The 20,423-nt window shown below is 32.9% G+C and overlaps 1 protein-coding gene across 1 annotated transcript in view; it reads left to right on the top strand.

Annotated features, from left to right (window-relative positions):
- Positions 1 to 6,211: 6,211 nt before the first annotated feature.
- Positions 6,212 to 20,423, top strand: part of LOC114333709 (protein spaetzle 5) — a 28,392-nt gene continuing 14,180 nt past the window's right edge. Inside the window, exon 1 of the mRNA XM_028283656.2 lies at positions 6,212 to 6,429. Coding sequence (XP_028139457.1) covers positions 6,379 to 6,429 — 51 coding nt within the window. The 5' untranslated portion in view covers positions 6,212 to 6,378. The remainder of the gene's footprint in view (positions 6,430 to 20,423) is intronic.

Genomic DNA, 20,423 nt, shown 5'->3' with positions numbered 1-20,423 from the left:
AAATTATTCTTTCCTGCAGATAATGATCAACCCCCAGGAAGTTAAAGGTAATTTTTATATCTAAATAACTAGCTGCAATTTCCAAGTAACTCTACAATCTTTTACTCTCTACAAAAATTTAAGCCGGATTTCGGCGTGGAAATAAAAAATTATATTGTCGAAATAATAAAGACGCTAATCAAATTTCTAACTTCTAAGAAAGGTATTGAATAGAAAGTTAATCCTTTGCCAGTTGCTGTTATTCTCTTTAGCTTTGTTGAAATACAAATTTGTTGCATTTGCATTTTTTGTTGGCAATTGATTTCGAAATAAGAAAGGGACAAGAAAAGGCTTCCTTCTCTAACCTTAATGTATGCAACCCGCCATTACATTACGAATCCGAAAATTGTTCGTGGAGCGAAAAATCCTGAACATGTCCAGGATAAGTTTACGTTGACGCCTGCTCCTTGGAAACTAATCCCGAACTTACTCTGAATATATTCGGGTTGTACAGCGCGAATATTACTATACTATTTCATAATATTAGATGGTCTTCCTAATAGGCTATTGATTATATTCAAAATAAGATAGCTAAAAGGAACTACAACGTTAACGGGGTTTTATTATTTCATATGGTCAATGGACATCTATACATGAAAAAACCGCGGAGTGCTACCATTTAAAGGGGTGCGTTTTGAGAAATAGGTGAATTAGTCCCTGGGCACAGGTTACATTAGGGTGAGTTCTATGCACTTTTGGTACAAACATACCTACATAAAAATTGTTCCTGGTTAAATTTTCTATCTAAACATCGCTTTTTAAAGTCAATAATACTTTTTTTTTACAAAAATATATTCAAAATAAAAAGCACAAAGAAACCCAAAAGAAAGTAATGTTGTTTTTTGTCCCATAACTTTTGTTCACGAGGATATAGGTATAGACATTGCTTTACAGAGAAAAACCCTACACATTTCTTTTTTAAAATTTTGTGTAGTAGAAGTAATTAAAATTTATAGTTTTCGAAATATGATTTTTCAAAATTTGCCACTCAGAGCAATTTTGGGCAATTTTCCTTGTTATTTCGCAAATATTGTTCTGTAACTTTTTTCTACGTAACTATAGGTATATGCAATGCTAAACGTAATAGGAATAGAAATCAATTACCTTTAAAATGGTCTACTGTATAACGTTGTACGACTTTTTGTAAAGAGATTATGGTTTTTCAATGGTTTATACTTTTAACGATTTTTTATAATATATTATAGAAATAAAATAATATTATTATATAATATATTACATATTATATATATTATATATAATATAATATTATATGTATTATATATTATATAATACCTAATATAAAAAAAATATTATTTTTTACATTTTATACGATTATTTTTAAAATTTCTCATTATAACTTTTTTTCTTCTACATTTAGGTATATATTATATTGCATAATAAAAAAGCTTATTTTGTTTGCTTTAAAATGTTGTATTAGAAAAAATTCTAGGATTATTTTTGAATAAGATATTATTTTTCAAAATGTAATAAGTACTTGCAACGATTTTTGATTTTACGATTATTTTTTAAATTTCTCATTATAACTTTTTTTTTTCTTGTACATGAATATACTATATATTGCTCAATAAAGAGGGCTTACTTTCTGTTCTTTAATATGGTGTATCATCTATATTTAAATAATGGAAACCGAGTGATTCTTTGATTTTTTTACGTGTATTATTTAAAATTATTTCTTTTCCAAAAATTACATAAACATTAGTCTTAGAAAACATCACTTTAGTTAAAATTATTTAAACGTTGACATTTAAAAAAATTTTCAAAATCAAAGTCCATCTCTTCGTTAGCATTAGCTTCAATATCTTCCTCTGGCACACCAGTTATCTTAGAGTTCCCACGATTAGTACCCATGCACATGCACATACACCCTTTGCAGAATATTGAACAACTAATTCCTATCTTCCTACAACCGCAGTTTTTTGTACATCCTTTGGTACATTTACATGCTATTTTTTCAAGCGAAACTTGTGGTGCAGGAGCTTTGACAGTAAATATTGGAATTAATCCATATTTTGAAGTTTGCCCGGCCGAGTAAAGTGGATCCAAAGTATTACCTATAAAAAATAAGATTTAATCATAACACACAATCACATAAAAAAATTATAATGAGAAATTTAAAAAATAATCCTAAAATCAAAAATCGTTGCAAGTACTTATTACATTTTGAAAAAGCATATCTTATTCAAAAATAATCCTAGAATTTTTTACATACACCAGTAATACACCATTTTAAAGTAAACAGAATAAGCTTTCTTTTTTATTATATAGAATATATACCTAAATGTAGAAAAAAAAAGTTATAATGGGAAATTTAAAAAATAATCGTAAAAAATATACAAATTCGTTAAAAGTATAAAATCTTGAAAAAGATAACCTCTTTAAAAGAAGTCGTAGAACATTATACAGTAGAACATTTTAAAGGTAGTTGATTTCTATTCCTCTTACATGTACCATTGCATATGCCTAAAGTTACGTAGAAAAAAGTTACAGAACAATAGTTGCGAAATAACAAGAAAAATTGCCCAAAATTGCTGTGAGTGGCCAACTTTTAAAAATCATATTTCGAAAACTGTAAGACCTAATGACCTCTACCAAACATCATTTTAAAGAGAAAATATGTAAATTTTCTTTCTGTGAAGCAATGTCTATACCTATATCCCCGTGGACAAAAGTTATGGGACAAAAAACAAAATTTCTTTCTTTTGGGTTTCTTTGTGCTTTTTCTTTTGAATATATTTTTGTAAAAAAGTATCTTTTACTTCAAAAAGTTATATTTAGATAGGAAATTTAACCAGGAACAATTTTTATGTAGACGTGTTTGTACCAAAAGCGCATAGAACTCACTCTAATGTAACCTGTGCCCAGGGACTAATTCACCCATTTCTCAAAAACGCACCTCTTTAAATGGTAGCACTCCGCGGTTTTTTCATTTGTAGAGATTCATTGAACATATGAAATAATAAAACCCCGTTAACGTTGTAGTTCCTTTCTATAGTATAATCAATAGCCTATAATTGACGTCTTTATAATTATCTCGTGAACACACTCAGGGCCCCGGTAAGAACTACTGGCGCCTGTGTGCAAAAAATTATTTTGGCGCCCCTTAAGGCATTTTGATAAATTTTTTTTATTTTTTTTTTGAAGGTAGGTAGGTAGGTGCAAATAAAGCAAAATAGGAACAAATAACACCATAGCAAATCTTAATTAAATAAAGTTTAAGGGGCTTTATTGAATCAATTCTGCTGGACCATCTTCTCACACATAGAGGGTTTAGACTTAACCCGAGAACATTTTTGCTAACCTCACAACATCCCACCTTTTTGTGGATGGCGAACCCAGAGTAACGCGATTTTCAAATTTTGTCCATTAAGGTAAGTTTTTACTGCAGCTGCTGGCTCGTTAATTGCTGAAAGATCGTCGCTGAATCTGAGCATTGATTGCGGTATACTGCTTGTGTGATTTGTTGGCGGTGCGTGTTTCGGAGTTTTGTATTTGAGAAATTTTTGTGAAGTGAAGCTTGTTTTTATAAGTATGTATCATTTCATAATTTCCTAATAAATGGTTGTTTATCACAATTTTGAAGTATCCTTCTTCATGTCTTCTTTTAAATATTGCATGTTTTTCTAATCTTGTAGCATTGGACAATTCTTTCTTCATCCTCTATTTCCTCTGCTCGCATGTATTTTAACAATAATTGTTTTCTTTGAATAATAATATTAATATTGTCCGTCTGTCGTCTGTCCGTCCGTCCGTAAACATAACTCCTCATTATACCAGGTAGAATGAAAATTAGGTGTCCAATGAAAGCTTATGATCCAGGATACTACTACAGGTGAGAAAATTTGACCTAAGACTTCCGCTTTTAGAAATGCAACCGCAAGTACTATTTTAAAGTCAATAGTACAAGCGATGTAATATTCGACGCGCTATAGCAAGATGAGAACAAATATATACGTACTTCTGGTTTCATGACTGTCTGCCCGTCTGTTCGTCGTCCGTGAAAATAACTCCTCCGTCATTCCACTAGGTAGAATGACAGATGAGATGTCGAACGAAAGCTTATCATTCAAGGATGGTACTAAAGGTGAGAAACTTGACCTAGGACTTCCGGTTTTAGAAACGCGACCGGGAGTACTGTTTTAAAGTCGTCGGAATAATATAAGCAATATATTATTCGACTCGCCCATACAAAGGTCATAGACGCTTCAGTCAAAACGGCTCCTACAATCCACACAACCACACGCACAATCAGATACACCGCATTCACTGTTCAGCTACAGAGTTGCCAGATGTGATTTTATAAATCTCCCACTTAGAAACTAAAATTCCCTCAAATTGAAGCTCAAATCTCCCAAATTTAAATTTTTGGCACATTTTAATGAAGTAGTAGTCATATGTAAAGAAGAGTAAACCAAAATTATACTACTTATTAACAGAGGCCCTGGAAATAATTCATAGGTCCTATCGTCTTCGATTATATGAGGGTATAATATACAGTTCTATGTACATTCGCAAATTTAATTCCCCTAGACGGTTTCAAATTACCAAAAAATTGTGGGAAAATACCCCAATCTGGCAACCCTGTTCAGCGACGATCTTTCAGCGATTAAACGAGCGAGCCGCGCCAGTAAAAACGTACCTTTAGACGGGACTTACCATAATACTTATAACAAATCCACAGGGTACCAGGCGGTGCCGTGGTCGAAAAATTGTTTAAACAATTTTTTTTAAACAAATTCACAAAAGAAAATTTTTCATTTTGAACAATTTTTTTTAGATAACTATGGTCATTCTGAGTAAAAAATGGTTCCTTGTCATTTTTCTCTAAGGTTGATTGTTGTCGAGTTATACGCGATTTAAGATTTGAAAAATGCGAAAAAATGGCCATATACCTAACTCGACAACAATCAATTTTAGAGAAAAATCACTAGAGAACTTTTTTGCTCAGAATAACCCAAATTATCTAAAAAAAAATTGTTCGAAGTGAAAAAATTATTTTTGTGAATTTGTTTAAAAAAGTTGTTTAAACAATTTTTCGACCAAGGTACCGCCTGGAACCCTGTGGATTTGTTATAAAGACCTCTTTTTGAGTAAGCTTTTGCAAAAAAAAACCATCGAAATAATTTCACTAACGGGGGCAACGATACAGCTTGGGCTATAGCGCTAATTGTTAATAATTAAAAACAACAGCTTTGTAATAAAATAATGACAAAAATTTCTTCAGGATCTTGAAGGGGGGGTTTTAAACTTTGACTTCGTCACTTTTTGACTCTCATATTAATAATTTTTAATCGAGTTATTAAGCCTTAAAAATGGCCATTTTCGCATTTTTAAAGTTTAAATCGCGTATAACTCGACAACAATCTTATTTTCAATTTTACTGAAAAATGACAAGAGGCATTTTTTACTCAGAATGACCCAAGCGATCTAAAAAAATTAGTTCGAATAAAAAAAATTATTTTTGTGAATTTGTTTTAATAATTTTTCGACCAAGGCACCGCCTGGCTCTCTGGATTTGTTATAAAGACCTCATTTTGAGTAATTTGCAAAAAAATCGAATCGAAATAATTTCGCTAACGGGGACGACGATACATGCCGGTCTAATTAGTTATTTGATGGGTACGCGATTATCAAATATTGTCGATTCATCATTTGAGTGTCACACAATCGTTGGCTTATAGATGAGATAGAATTACCGCCCACACACTACTACTTACATGTTTAGAATTTTTCCACGAAATCAGGGCTTAGTTAGGTATTTCTTATCTACAGTTTTGTCTACGGAATTGGTGTTTGTTATTTTTATAGCAGGATTTTTTATTTTATATCTATAGAAAGACTAATAATGTCATCCAAACAAAGTAAAACTGATCTATTTAATTTCTCAACTTTTATTTTAAAATTAATTTTTGCTTTTTGATTTTTTTTGTAAATATTTTGCAGTTTTTGATCCTCAATTTTTGCGCCCCTAAAGGATGGCGCCCGTGTGCATTACACACTTTGCACTTTTGGTAGCGGGGGCCCTGAACACACTTGAAAACTATACATACATCATATTTTTATGAGTATAATTTAAAGGTAAAACCGTAAAATATGCCATAAGGAATTTTATGAATGATACACAATGTGGTCACCGCACGGTGTATTTCTATAATCGTCGAAGTCTGCCATGAACAGTTGAGGTTTATTCTTAGGAAATGCTGCGGTTTTCCCTTATCAAAAAACATCGTCTTGTGTCTCTTTTCTGACGTATATTTTACAATATTATTACTTAGAGAATTTGCATTTAATTCTCAGTTAGTTTTGTATAAGGAGTAAACAATGAAGATTTTTGTAGCAGTTATCTGTTTTTATGGTGTTCTAGGTTTAATCGTAAGTAGTTGTTTATGTATTATTTCTTATATTCAGTAGTCATTTAAAAAAAAGTCCGATACAATAAAACTTTTGTACATGTACTATAAGTTACTTATTATCCTCTTCATTCGCACTGGAACATAGGGCATCTACTGTGACTCTCCATTTTTGCCGATGTTGTGCTCTTTCTTTGACTTCTTTTCAAATTAGGTCGCCGTTTTCTGCTTCTTTAATAGTTGTTGTCTTCCATGTATTTATCGGTCTCCCCTGTTTTCGTTTTCCTGGAAGTTGGAATTTCAATGCTTTTTTTTGTTATGCCTGTGTTCGATTTCCTCAGAGTACAGCCCAACCATTTCCATCTTCTCTTTCTTATTTTTTTATGTATTGATTCTTGTTTCGTTTTTTTTTTCATAAGTTTGAGTTTGTAAAACGGTTGGATCAAAATACTCTTTTTAAGCATTTATTGATGAAGGATTGAATCTTTCCAGTGTTGTGTTTTGTTATTCTCCAAGATTCTGAACTGTATAATAGTACTGCCTTTACATTACTACATATTGATGATTTTTATTTTGATGTCCAGTTTTATCTCATTATATTTCCATATATATATTATTTAACATGTCGTATGCTGTCTGTTCTTTGCCAATTCGTATTCGAATATCCTCCTCTGCTCCTCCTGTAGTGTTCAGTATGCTTCCTAGATAACGAAGTCTTTCCACTGATTTCAGCTCTTGGTTTTCTATTTGTCTGCCTATTTCTCTCGGTGTGTTAATCTTCATTAATTCAGTTTTATTCATATTTATCTTTTCATACCCACTTTTTTACCTTCTTTGCTTAATTTCTCACTTTTTTCTGCATGCTTTGTCTCTTTGCTGAAAATAGGCATACATCATCTACGTATTCAATATCTTCTAATTGTTCAAATGTATTCCAGTGTATCCCAGTTTTACCGTTGCTGCTTTTTCTCATAAGCCAGTCCATGACAATAATAAACAGAGTGGGAGACAGTATATACACTACCTTTACACCGCTGTTAATGTCGACTGGTCGTGTTAAATTCCGGTCGCATAATACTTTTACTGTGATAGAGGATGAAGATGATAAAGATAAAGGCAGTTTTTGTTTTTATTTGATTCAGAGTTGGACCACCTTCTCCCTATAGCTACTTTAGCATCTATGCATCCTCAGTGAAGCTATACAGTCACAACTCTGAAACAAATATCATCAATCCTGCCTATTTAAGGGAAAACATCGCGATGCAATGTTTCCACCTTTTGAGATGCAAAACAGCGATATCTCTCGTAATACGAGGAAAACGAAATGCCCTAGATAAAAAGTTTTCTTTTTTTATACAATTAAAAATAACTCAAATAAGAATAATAAACAATATTTTAAATCCAAGACTTTTCGTTAAGAAACTGCTTTTTGGATGCATCCTGTATCTCCGGCTTTTACAATATATAAGCACAAGATACGACGAATATAGAAGAAAGCAAATAAAGGACACTTTGGCCATGTACTTACCTTCTTTTCGTCTAGGAAAAGGACCGAAAGACAGTTTCAGGTACTCAAATCTGAGTAAAGATGAAAAAGATAAATGCAGTTTTTGTTTTTATTTGATTCAGAGTTGGACCACCTTGACCACTTTTATTGTGGTTTTTTCGTAAAACAACTTAATCATTCTTAATAATTTGTTCGGTATCCCGTAACTTTCCACTATCTCCCACAATTTTTCTCTGTATAGGATATCAGACGCCTTTCTAGAGTCAATGAAATTTAGATATAGTTTACTTTGTCATTCCATTGACTACTATCCGATGACCATTCCGAGCGTGCAGTTCTTGTCTATACATGACCTATTTCTCGGAAGCCAGCTTGATTTCGTCTTAATTTTTGGTCTATTTTATTCTATATTCTGTTAAGAGTGTTACGGGTCATTATTTTACTCGCAACACATTACAGGGTTATAGGTCTCCAGTTCTCGCACTTTGAGGTGTCGCCTTTTTTCGGGATAGTGAGAGTACTATAACTTACTCAACTATTATTTTTGTATAAAAAACTACTAAAATATTTTATTTCATTAGTAGTTCCAAAATGACACAAAATCTAGGCATCGGATAAAAAAGTTTATTTGAAGAAAGTTTATTTTTTTGTTCTTCTTAACGGCGGTACAGGCTCGTTTTTTTAATATTGTATTTAATTACAGAGTAATTTCCACATATTAATAAATTTTTCAAATTGGGCTCTGTACCGCCATTCTCTATTATATTACGAATATGTGTGCCAAATATCTCAAAAAAATATTCAAAATTACAGCCGCAATCTTGGAACGCGTTTTCGCTACCTGTTGATCGCTACTGTTTCACCTTAATACTTCCTCGTTTTTGACTGTTAGTCCATAACATTCTAAGCATTCACCGCATGTAGCAGTGCACATTTCAAATACTTTAAGTTTTAATGTTGTTCTGAAGCTATTTCCTTGTGGCATTTTTATAATTAGCTATTTAGATGCGAAATAAGCCACAATTAAATTGAAAAAAATAATTTTATTAATGTTTCGACGCCCAAATCGGGTGTCGTTTTCAAAATTCAAAATACTGCTAAATTAAACAAAAATGTTGCTGCTTAGTAAAAAATTCTTCTAATAATTTATTTAATCGAACTCATTTATATCGGCAATCTAACGCGATAATTTTACTGTCACCGTTGCATTTGGTTGTCTTTTTAAAGACAGATCACATGCTATGATTTTTTTGTGGCGGATATTCTTCAGTTGAGGTTGATTTCATGTAATCGAATCATCGAATCATGTAATCGAATTATCTTTCAGTAAAGTCGTCCCAGGAATGCAACTCATAAATATCTATTGGCAATATCATTTTAAAGTCTTCTACTTTAAAATGTATAATATAATATATGTCTGAATTGCCGACATAAATGAGTCAGATTAAATAAAAATTAGAAGAAATTTTTACTAAGCAACAACATTTTTGTTTAATTTGGTAGTATTTTGTATTCTGACAACGACACCTATTTGGACTATGCCGTCGAACCGTTAATAAAAACATTTTTTTTTTAATTTAATTGTGGCTTATTTCCCATCTAAATAGTTAACTTTAAAAAACTAAGTTTTCAATCTAATATCATATTATAAAACAACATCCAAAAATGTTATTCTACATGCTACCAGACTGAAAACAATGGGAACCTTCTCTGGCAACACCTCCGAGGCTTCTAAAATTTGCAAGCCATAACGGATGCTGAGACTAAGGAAGATGAGGGAATTTTACAATTTATAATTCACGTCGTATCTGCTCAGCGCGGTAAAGTTCCAACGAAAATGGTTCCCTTCGTACTCCAATCAGAGTAAACATGTAAATCAGAAATGAATAACCATTTTGAATTTCGTTGCAACACGAAACTACAGCCGCATCATTATTCCAGTTCAATCAGAGAGTGCAGCAAGCACCTTTACCGGTTTCGAAACTTATTAACCTCTCCTCAGGAGGTACATATGCTGCTCTCTCTGATCCAACTAGGACAAACCCCGGCGTGCAGTCGCGGATTGCAACGAACGAAATGACAGGGATGCCCTAGCGGCAACTGCTAGCAAAGAACTAAGTATTCAATCTAATAGCACATAAAACAAAATCAAAAAATGTTATTCTACATTCTACATCCTACCAGATTGAAAACAATGAAAAACCAAACAAAAGCCGCTAGCAGCTTTTTTGCTAGCAGTTGTCACTAGGGCATCCCTGCCATTTCGTTCGTTGCAATGCGTGACTGCACGCCAGGGTTTGTCCTAGTTGGGTCAGAGAGAGCAGCATATGTGCCACCTGATGAGAGACTAATAAGTTTCAAAACTAGTAGAGTTGCTTGCGGCACTCTCTGATTGAACTGGAATAATGGTGCGGCTGTAGTTTCGTGTTGCAACGAAATTGAAAATTTCGTTGCAACATTTCGTTGAAAAATTCATTTTTGAGTAAACTTAAAGTATTTTAATGGAGCTGATATCTACCGTCCATTTTTTTTATTGATAATGAACACGTATTTTGGCACTCTTACAGCAGGAATATTCTAAAAAAAGACAGTGAAAATTGTGCACCCCATAAAAATTGTATGGGTTTTTGCGTTCCCTTAAACCTCCCCGAACTTCTGTTTATGTTCCAATCAAATTTTTATTGTTGTACCATTAGTTCAACACAATGTTTTTTAAACTTTTTTACCTCCTAGTACTTTTTTGGTAAGCCAGTTTTTATTGAGATATTTTAAACATTTTTAAAATCCAATACATACTTTTAAATGGTTAAGTAAGATTGTAGAGACCTGGAAATAATATGAAAATTTAATTATTTATTTACGTATATTTTGAAACGTTTTAAAAAAGAAGCCACATCTTGATCAAAACTGGCTTATCGAAAAAATACTATGATGCAAAAAAGTTTTAAAAACATTGTGTTTAGCTAATGGTACCACAATAATAATTTAATTGAAACGTTAGCAAATGTTTGGGGGAGTTTAAGAGAACAAAACCCCCATAAAATGTTTACGGGTGCATAAATTTCACTGTTATTTTTTTTTTTAATTTTCCAGCCATAAAAATGTTATATGTCTATTTTCAATAAAAAATCTCTAATAGTTTTCAATATATAGAAAAAAATCAATTTTTATTTTGTAACTTATTTTTTTATATGCACATTTTTACTAAGATAACTAAGATATCAGCTCCAAATAGAACTATTTTTGATCCCAGAATATGTGATTTAATTTATGACCTGCCTTTTTGTTACCCCCTGTAGGTTAAGTAGAGGTTGAATATCTCAAATCGCAGAAACAACGATTATCTTATGAATAAATGCATGAGCTCGTAAAGGTGACTCACAATTTAAATACATTACAATTGCGGCAATGTTTTCTAGACAATTGTTTACCTGATGTGTAGAATATAAACCATTTATGGGAAATCCTTCATAGATCATAGTATTACGAATAATACTGCTATGCTAATATGCAGTAACAAACATCATTCTCGGTAGCAAAATTAAAGAACAATTTGAAAAACTGTTTTAAAATATTTATTGGATTTTCCTGTAAGTATAATAGATTTTTTCATTTCAATAATTATGACTATAATTTTAAAGAGTATTTAAACAAATGAAGTGGATAAAGTAGAAGATCAAGCTTTTACAAACAGTAAATATACAGGGTGTTTGGTAAAGAATGGGCCATAGCTTAATCTCATATTCCTGAGCTCAAAATAGTTCGATTTAAGCCAACTTACCTTAGTACGTAAGTTGATAATAACTGAAATAGTCAAAGTTATATTTTTATTTTATTTATTCTTGAATATTTCTGACAGGCGAGGCATGAGCTAACAACACGAAATTTGGTAAGCGGGGGTTTTTTGGGACGAGAAATCTAAATTTGTCACCAAAAATGATGTATTACCCAGATGGCGCCACATACGTCTTTCAGCGCTCATTTAATACGTTCAATTTTTTTATCCCCCACTCTACATAATTTTTTGACACAGGACTTTAAATTCATGAGCTATTCAGTCTCATGACATCTTTCCCTTCCAATAAAACAAAGAACTTATAGCAATGAACCCAGAACAAAATTATTACAAAATACTAATACTACTTTTGACTAATAATAATACTAATTGATTACAAAACTAGTACATCTCGAAATCATTATATCGAAATGGGGGTTTCATTACTCTTTTACTTCTGGTAGGCAACTGATTCAGTACTTCACTCTCACAGGCCGTTGATGTTGACGGTCTGTCACTCTGATTATGATCAAAATCATCTTCTAAGTTAATATGATGTTTAGGCATATTACTCAATGGTCTTAAGTGATCATTGAAGGGGTCCCTCTAAAAACGTTTCAACTGACAATTTTTCATTAAGTGATGTTTTAGTATAAAATGGTTATTTACTGTATAACTAACCATTTTACATTAAAACATCACTTTATGAAAAACTGTCAGTTGCAACGTTTTTTGAGGGACCACTTCAATTATTTCTTCTTACCAATGTTCCATTTTCTTTCTCAACAACATATTATCTTGGCTCTTGTAAACATTGTCTGATCACAGCAGGTTTGCATTGCCCATCTTCTGTTATAACCACGTTATCGCCTTCACTTAATTCTTCTCTTGCAGCTGTATTTCTATCATAGTAGTGCTTGTACAAATTTCTTTTGATATCCAATTTATTATTTTTACTTTTTAGGTCTACCTGTCTGGTATAGCTATTTGTATAACAAGCGAGGAAAGTGCTACTTTTCTTCCCGGGAATGAAGTTTACTGCCCGACGCGTAGCGGAGGGCAGTAATCATTCAAGGGAGGAAAAGGCACTTTACTCCCATGATTTACATATGGTTTTTCCACCTTCCTCAAATTAATAACGAGTCATTTTTTCATTTTTACTTAATTTATTTATGTAACTAAGCAACAAAATTTATTAAAACTAAAACTAACAAGTAGGTACAATATAACTGTCAACTGTCAAATATAAGTCAAATTATTAATGTAAACATTGTTAAATCAAAATAACAATGTACTGTTTTTTACTATTCTGCAAAATACAGGGTGTTTTATAAATAAACGTTAAAATGTTTAGATACTTACGTAATCGAAAATAGATATTGTACAGGGCGTCAATAACTTTTATTTCATGAATGAAATACCATGACGTCACTTTTACTTTTCCTCCCTAGGGAGGAAAAGTACAACTTTGCTCCCTACAATCAGGTCCGCAAAGGTATACTTTCGGTAGAGGTAGGTGGAAATAGCTATTTGTATAACAAGGGAGGAAAGTGCTACTTTTCCTCCCGAGAATGAAGTTTACTGCCCGACGCGTAGCGGAGGGCAGTAATCATTCAAGGGAGGAAAAGGCACTTTACTCCCATGTTATACATATGGTTTTTCCACCTTCCTCCAATAACAAGTCATTTTTTCATTTTTACTTAATTTATTTATGTAACTAACCAACAAAATTTATTAGAACTAAAACTAACAAGTACGTACAATATAACTGTCAACTGTCAAATATAAGCCAAATTAATAATGTAAACATTGTTAAATCAAATTAACAATTTACTCTTTTTTACCATTCTGCAAAATACAGAGTGTTTTATAAATAAACGTTAAAATGTATAGAAACTTACGTAATAGAAAATAGATATTGTACAGGGCGTCAATAAGTTACATTTCCTGAATGAAATACCATGACGTCACTTTTACTTTTCCTCCCTAGGGAGGAAAAGTGCAACTTCGCTCCCTACAATCAGGTCCGGAAAAGTATACTTTCGGTTGAGGTAGGTGGAAAAATATTTTTCCTGTAAGACTGGAAGTTTGCTTCTAAGTCTACGACTATTCAAGAGTTGTGTGTTCCTATATTCTAATAAGGCTAACTGGAGATCACTACGCACTTTCTGAGAATATTGTTAGCTATCTGAACAGCTCGTTCCGCCTGCCCATTTCCTCTAAGATATCTAGGGCTAGATGTCACAAATTTGAAATTCCATTCTTTAGAGAATTCCCTACATTCTTAGAGCCAAAAGGCATATTATCAGATACAACTTCCAAAGGAATCCCGTGAGTGGCAAAGATGGTCTTAAATGATTTTATTATTGACTGGGATGTTTTGGATGGCAATAGAGCAATTTCAATCCACTTTGTGAGATAATCCATTACAATTAAATAAGATGCTCCTCCAAATTTACAAATATCAGCCGCTAGCATTTGAAATGGCAGTTCTGGAATTTCTCTTAGTATTAACGGCTCTTTAACATTACTTCTGTGATATCTCTCACAATCAACACAATTTCTAACCAAATTCACTAAGCCCTTATTCATATTTGGCCAGAACAACACTTGCCTAGCTCTTTGCTGTGTCTTTGCTGTGAGTAATAATTGAAGTTCGTGTCAAGTGTCAAGTTTGTTTGAAAGTATAATATTTTAATTTTATAACATCCGATAAATATGACCAGGCATAGGCACACTATTTTTAAGGGTAGGCGCAAAATATCGCGCCAATGTGTTATAAATGCATTCATTTTTTTCAAATCCTGAGAAAACTAACACTTAACTATTTTTGAAGAAATTAAAGCAGAATGAAAGGTTCCATTATGACCGAGGGTCGAAAATTACTGAAAACTTATATATTGTTTATTTTAATAAGTTACAGGGGTGAAGAAAAAGAGAAAATTTAGTGTGATTTTTAATTTCAAATATCTCATTCAAAAGAAACTTTTTGGTTATTCGAAGGGACTTTCGTCTCTCGGAAATAACGTAATCTTTCATTCTGCGTTTAAATTTTTCAAAAACACTTATTACTAGTTTTCTCAGGATTCGAAAAAATGAATGTAGGTATTTAAAACACATTGGCGCAAAGAGATTGTTTATTTTATAAAAGGTGGACACTATTATTCAAGAATAATAGTTCTAGAGATGCCGCAAATTTGCATTAAGATATTTCGTTGTAGCGGAAATCACAATTCACTGATAAGTTTCAATTTTCTGTAATATATAGTTTTAGTAATACAAGGAAAGGGAACAATACAGACAGTGACCGTTTATAAATACTTATGTGGCTAAAACAAGATAAAATTTATCATTACGTGAAATCTTTTGATAACGTGGTAAAAAATAAACCTGTTGATAGTATCATATTATCAACCCAGATAGAATTAAAAATATTTTTTCACTTGATTTTTAAAATATTTATTTTTGCCAAAATGACAAAATAATGTCATTTTAACAGCCCGGTGGCATAATCAATGACTATGACTAACAAAAAATTGCCAAAAATGATATCTTAACAAAATTTATCTCTAATATTATTATAAAAATTAAAGAAAAACATTTAATATCAAAATGGTTTGTACATGATTTGAAAATACAGTTTTTGATGTAGTGCTACAGTATATTGATTTATTCATTGCAGCAAAAAGTACATTTCAGATTCATCCAAATCTAAAACTTCATTAAGGACTCTAGGAAAGAGATGGGCAAGGGGAATATTGTCTTCGTCATCGAAATGTGGATTTTCTTGGATAACGTGAAATAAGCTGGCCTAAAAAAACATTTCTTAACTTCAGCAGAAGATATTTTTTCCAGATAAATGCATTGGATAAATTTATGTTTGTTTTGCAATTCACGAAATCATGTCTATTTTACATCTTGTCAGTTAATTTGAGAAGTCTTTAATTTGAGATTCTGAATTATTCCTTGATCTAAAAGCTGGTAATATGATATGGTTTGGGTGGCAGGAAGGCTACGATAATAATTTCGTCTGGAATTTTAGAATGAGATGTAGTACATAATTATCTAGGAAAAGATGTACTTTTCTATTTTTTTTTTCATTTTGTTGTCAAATTTCTGCAGCTATCCATACCCTTTTGTTAGAAATCCAATTACTAAGTGGGTAGAAGTTTGAAATTGAGCTGAGTCTTATTTTTGAAATACATAGAACGAGAAAAATGAACAAAATGGAATTCTGGGAGTGATGGCATTTTGCATATCATTATCATCATCATCATCATCATTCAGCCCTTTGCGTCCACTGCTGGACATGGGCCTTCTTATTTTTGTCTGTTGTGCTCTATTTTGGGCACTTTGCATCCAAATTCTTGTCCTTTAAATCTTGAATGGGTTGCATGTGAGAGTTCATTTTAAATGAAGTAAAAGTCAGACTTACTCTCAATCTTTATTATAACTTCCGGCGACCGGTTTCGCTCTTTAAAATTTGTAGAGCATCTTCAGGTCAAAGGTAACAAGTTATAAAATGCTACAAATAAAAAACCAGAGTTAGAAGAGTGTCTGGTTGTAAAAGATGCTAAAGATCCATAAGATCAAGCCAATGTTGAATAACATACATAAAAGACATAAAAGTAGCGAAATAGCATACAACTGCATATGCATGCAAAAACGGGGGTGGCAAACCGTCCCCAAACTCACATACACATGCAGACATATGCTATATATAATCATGCAATTATAACGTGTCGTACTTACATTCGGATACAAGGAGCTGCTAACTCAGTATTCATTATCGTGATATTCCTGTTGAAGTTATGTTAACAAAATATGGTGGAATAGACGGAGGATGCAGCAAAGGTAAACAAATTTATGGGATTTAGGAATCCTTGAGGGTGATGAGATAGTTGGTGTAAGTCAACCAACAAATCTGTGCCTGTTGTTATGTTTGTGTAGGTAAAAAAGTAGTGAATGACATATATACAATTTTAATGTGTGTTGATTTTAAAGATTTTATTTCTATGTATTGAAAGATTTTGTTTTATTTTATTTATGTATATTAAAATAGTTCTATTTATTAGTAAATGTAAGGTTGACAACGTTTGGATCATAAAGTGGGGCGAGTATTTAATGTGTATGTTAGAACTGGATGTGCAGTTATTATTATTATTATTATTATTACATAACAAGTAAGGGCAGAGGAGCAAGCTCCTATTATGCCCAAAAACAAAGAAAAATAACAATGTAAAATAACTACTGAGAGTTACATAAAATAAGAGATATTAGTAAAATATCCATAGAAAATTTAACATCGTGCAATTTTTATGTATGAAATATTGTCGTATCCAGTCTGTTTTTAAACGTATTCACTGTAGTTGCTGATATGGTGTCTCGATCTAAATTATTCCAAATATTAAATATCCTGTTAGGCAAGAAGTTTACTCTGGACCGTGCTATTGCCTGCTCCTTCTTTAATTTGTATTGGTGGCCTCTTAATCTATCATCTCGGTTTATGGTAAACATGGTATTTAGGTTTCCAAAGTTGTATTTCAGAATTCGGAAGCACAAAATTAGATCACCTCGAAGACTTCGACGCTCGAAAGTCGTTAGATGAGCCATGGTGAGTCTATCTTCATAACAAGGTCTTACGCGGCCGAATGCGAGTCTTGTAGCTTTACGCTGCACATTTTCGATTAATACCTTGTCACGAGCGAGATCTGGATTCCAAACCGGTCCTGCAAACTCAAGAGTAGGTCTGACGTATATTGAATAAAGTCTGCACATGGAATTTAAAGAAATACGTGTAAAACACTTACGTATCAGAAATAGTTTCGAGTTTGCACGTTTACACACCGACACAATATGCTCCGACCAATTTAAGTCACTGTTAATTATCACTCCGAGGTCGTTGTGGGAGGTTAACGAGCTTAAGGGATGTCCATTTATAAAGTACGGTAGTGACGGGTTGTTCTTGCCAATGTGTAGTACAACGCATTTCTCAATGTTTAGAGGAAGTAACCATTCCAAGGACCACTTCAATATTGTATCGAGATCATGTTGAAGAACATGTTGGTTAACAATAGGATTAACGTACAACTTGGTATCATCAGCGTAAATGGAAACCTTACTAGATATAATGAGTGGAAGATCGCTTGTATAGACACAGAAGAGAAGTGGTCCAAGTACCGATCCTTGTGGAACTCCGCTCTTGACAGGTTTATCTGATGAATATGCTTCCCCAACACGAACTCGGAAATACCTATCAGATAGGAAATTCTGAATCCAAAGGTTTAACTTTCCGCGGATACCAAAGTGATCCAATTTAGCTAGTAGTCGACGCTTGGGAACACGGTCGAAAGCTTTGGAGAAGTCTAAGTAGACTACGTCAACAGGATGCCGATCGTTTAAAGATGACGACCAATCGTTAACACAATGGAGTAAATTCGTGATTGCTGAACGACCTTTAATAAAACCATGTTGTTGGTGAGGAATCACATTTTCGTGAAGGAGAAACTCAGACATAACTTCAGAAATAATGGCTTCCATGATCTTGCTGACAATAGGTACTAGGCTGATTGGGCGATAATTATTGCAATCATGTTTATTGCCTTTCTTAAAAATAGGAATAACCGAAGCCAATTTCCACGATGAAGGGAGATAACCCTGATTAAAGGAAGTATTCATCATAAGGGATAGAGGGATTGCTACAGAATCTGCGCATTATTTTAGGAAAAAGGAGGTTAGTCCGTCCAAACCAGGCGATGAATTGTTGCGTAGTTTCCGTAAATGTTGTTTAATTACCTCCGGTGTGAAAGAGATGTCATTAAGAGTTGCATGCAAACGTGGACACATTATTTGAGGAACGGCATCATTAGGTTCATCTGTAAAAACCTGAGTGAAAAACAGCGATAAAGCATCAGAGGATTCTTTATTCGAAGAACATAAAGACCCGTCGGTTTTTTGAAACAATGGTATGGAGACTTTAGACGATAAAGATGTGCGAATGTACCGAAAAATTTTCTTACTAGGTTTACTTTCCTTAGGTTTAGCAGATTGTTTTACTCTATTGGAAAATCTACGGTGAACAAGAAAATCATCAAGGGAACCTGTGCGTTTATAAGATTGCCAAAGCTTCCGTTTATGTCGAATTAAGCGTGTAGCGGCAATGTTGATCCAAGGTTTTAATTGATTTCTAAACAGCTGACGTTCAGTTGTATGAACTGAAATAGTTCTAGTTGTAGTGTCAAGAAAAGTGTCCCACATTGACGAGGGATCGATTAAGTTATGAAAAAGGTTATTCCAATTAAGTTGATGTAAAGCGGAATTAACTTTAAAGAAATCTGTAACTGTTATAGTCTTTGTATACATTTTGTTAAGACTTTTCGATAAGTTAAACTGAATGTGGAAAGTTATCACTGCATGATCGGATTTTCCAATTGGAGAAGATATGTCTATCGTTGAAATTAATTGTTCTTCGTTTGTAATTACCAGGTCGACCGTTGATGGTTGATTATTAAGTCTAAATCTAGTAGGTTTGGTGATAAGTTGCGACAGGTTGGAATTTATAATAAAATTTTTAAATAAATTATGAGAGCTAACACCGTCAGTTAACGAAATAGCTGGCCATGAGATATCGGGAAAGTTAAAGTCACCTACGATAACAAGATTGTCAAGAAGTGATATTTCCTCAAGTAATTCAATAAAAAGATTATCAGTTCCTGGTTGGGTATCAGGGGGACGATACAAGCAAATTAGATTCATGGTAAATGAATTTCTGGTGATAGTCAGGTGAAGAATATCTAATCCGGCAGTCTGAATATCTTTAGCACAAATAGAAAAGTTATTAGTAATTAACTCCGAAAGATAAATACAGACCCCACCGCCTACGCGATTTTGTCGGTCTTTACGATAAATAGTGTAACTAGGTATGGCAATTAAAGAGTCAGGAATATTATTATTCAACCAACTCTCAGCTATACAGATAATATGAGGTGTTATTAATTGAATATTACATACAAATTCAGCAAATTTAGCATTAAGTGAAGCAATGTTTGTATAAAGAAGTAGCCAATCGTTGAACATAGAGGAGTTTGGGTCAATGGCGAAATGTAGTAATTTTAGGAATGCCTTGGATGTACTTAATTGTCAAGTCCCGTTCACCATTGTTTTTTCTAGTTTCCAGTTCGCTTCGAAGGTCTTTCAGACGTTGTTGTTGAATTGGAGTTTTGTCGTCAATTATGGAGAAGGATTCAGTGTCTTTATCTTCTAGAAGCTTGGATTTGTTGCGTAGAATTTGTTTAGCAAAATAGTCGGAAGACATAACCACTTTTAACATACGAGGGAAACGTTGATTTGGTTTGCCAACCCTGTAAAAACTCAGCGGAGTTTCTTGACACCCAACAGAACTCAATACCGATGTAATAACATTATTGTCATGATCTTTTTTAGCCTGAGATGTAGAACCCACTTCGGGGACGCCTCTAATTAACACATTTTTGGCTCTTGTAATACGATCAACAGCTTCGTTAGCTATATTATCCGCAAATTCTACTGATTTAAGAGAGTCAATCTGCTTCAATTTTTCATTTAATTCGGCCAGTTTATTATCAAATGCATCCATTTTACTGTTATTATCTAATTTGAGATCAGATAAAAGATCCTTAATTTGAGAAATGTTAGCAACGTTTGTGTTACAAGAGTTGCACAGAATAGAAATACCACGAACTTTCTGTCTGGTTAC

Source organism: Diabrotica virgifera, chromosome 6 (genome assembly GCF_917563875.1).
Source record: "Diabrotica virgifera virgifera chromosome 6, PGI_DIABVI_V3a".
Classification (NCBI taxonomy): domain Eukaryota; kingdom Metazoa; phylum Arthropoda; class Insecta; order Coleoptera; family Chrysomelidae; genus Diabrotica; species Diabrotica virgifera.
The sequence above is the reverse complement of the archived record's forward strand: the minus strand, read 5'-3'. Positions and strand labels throughout refer to the sequence as shown.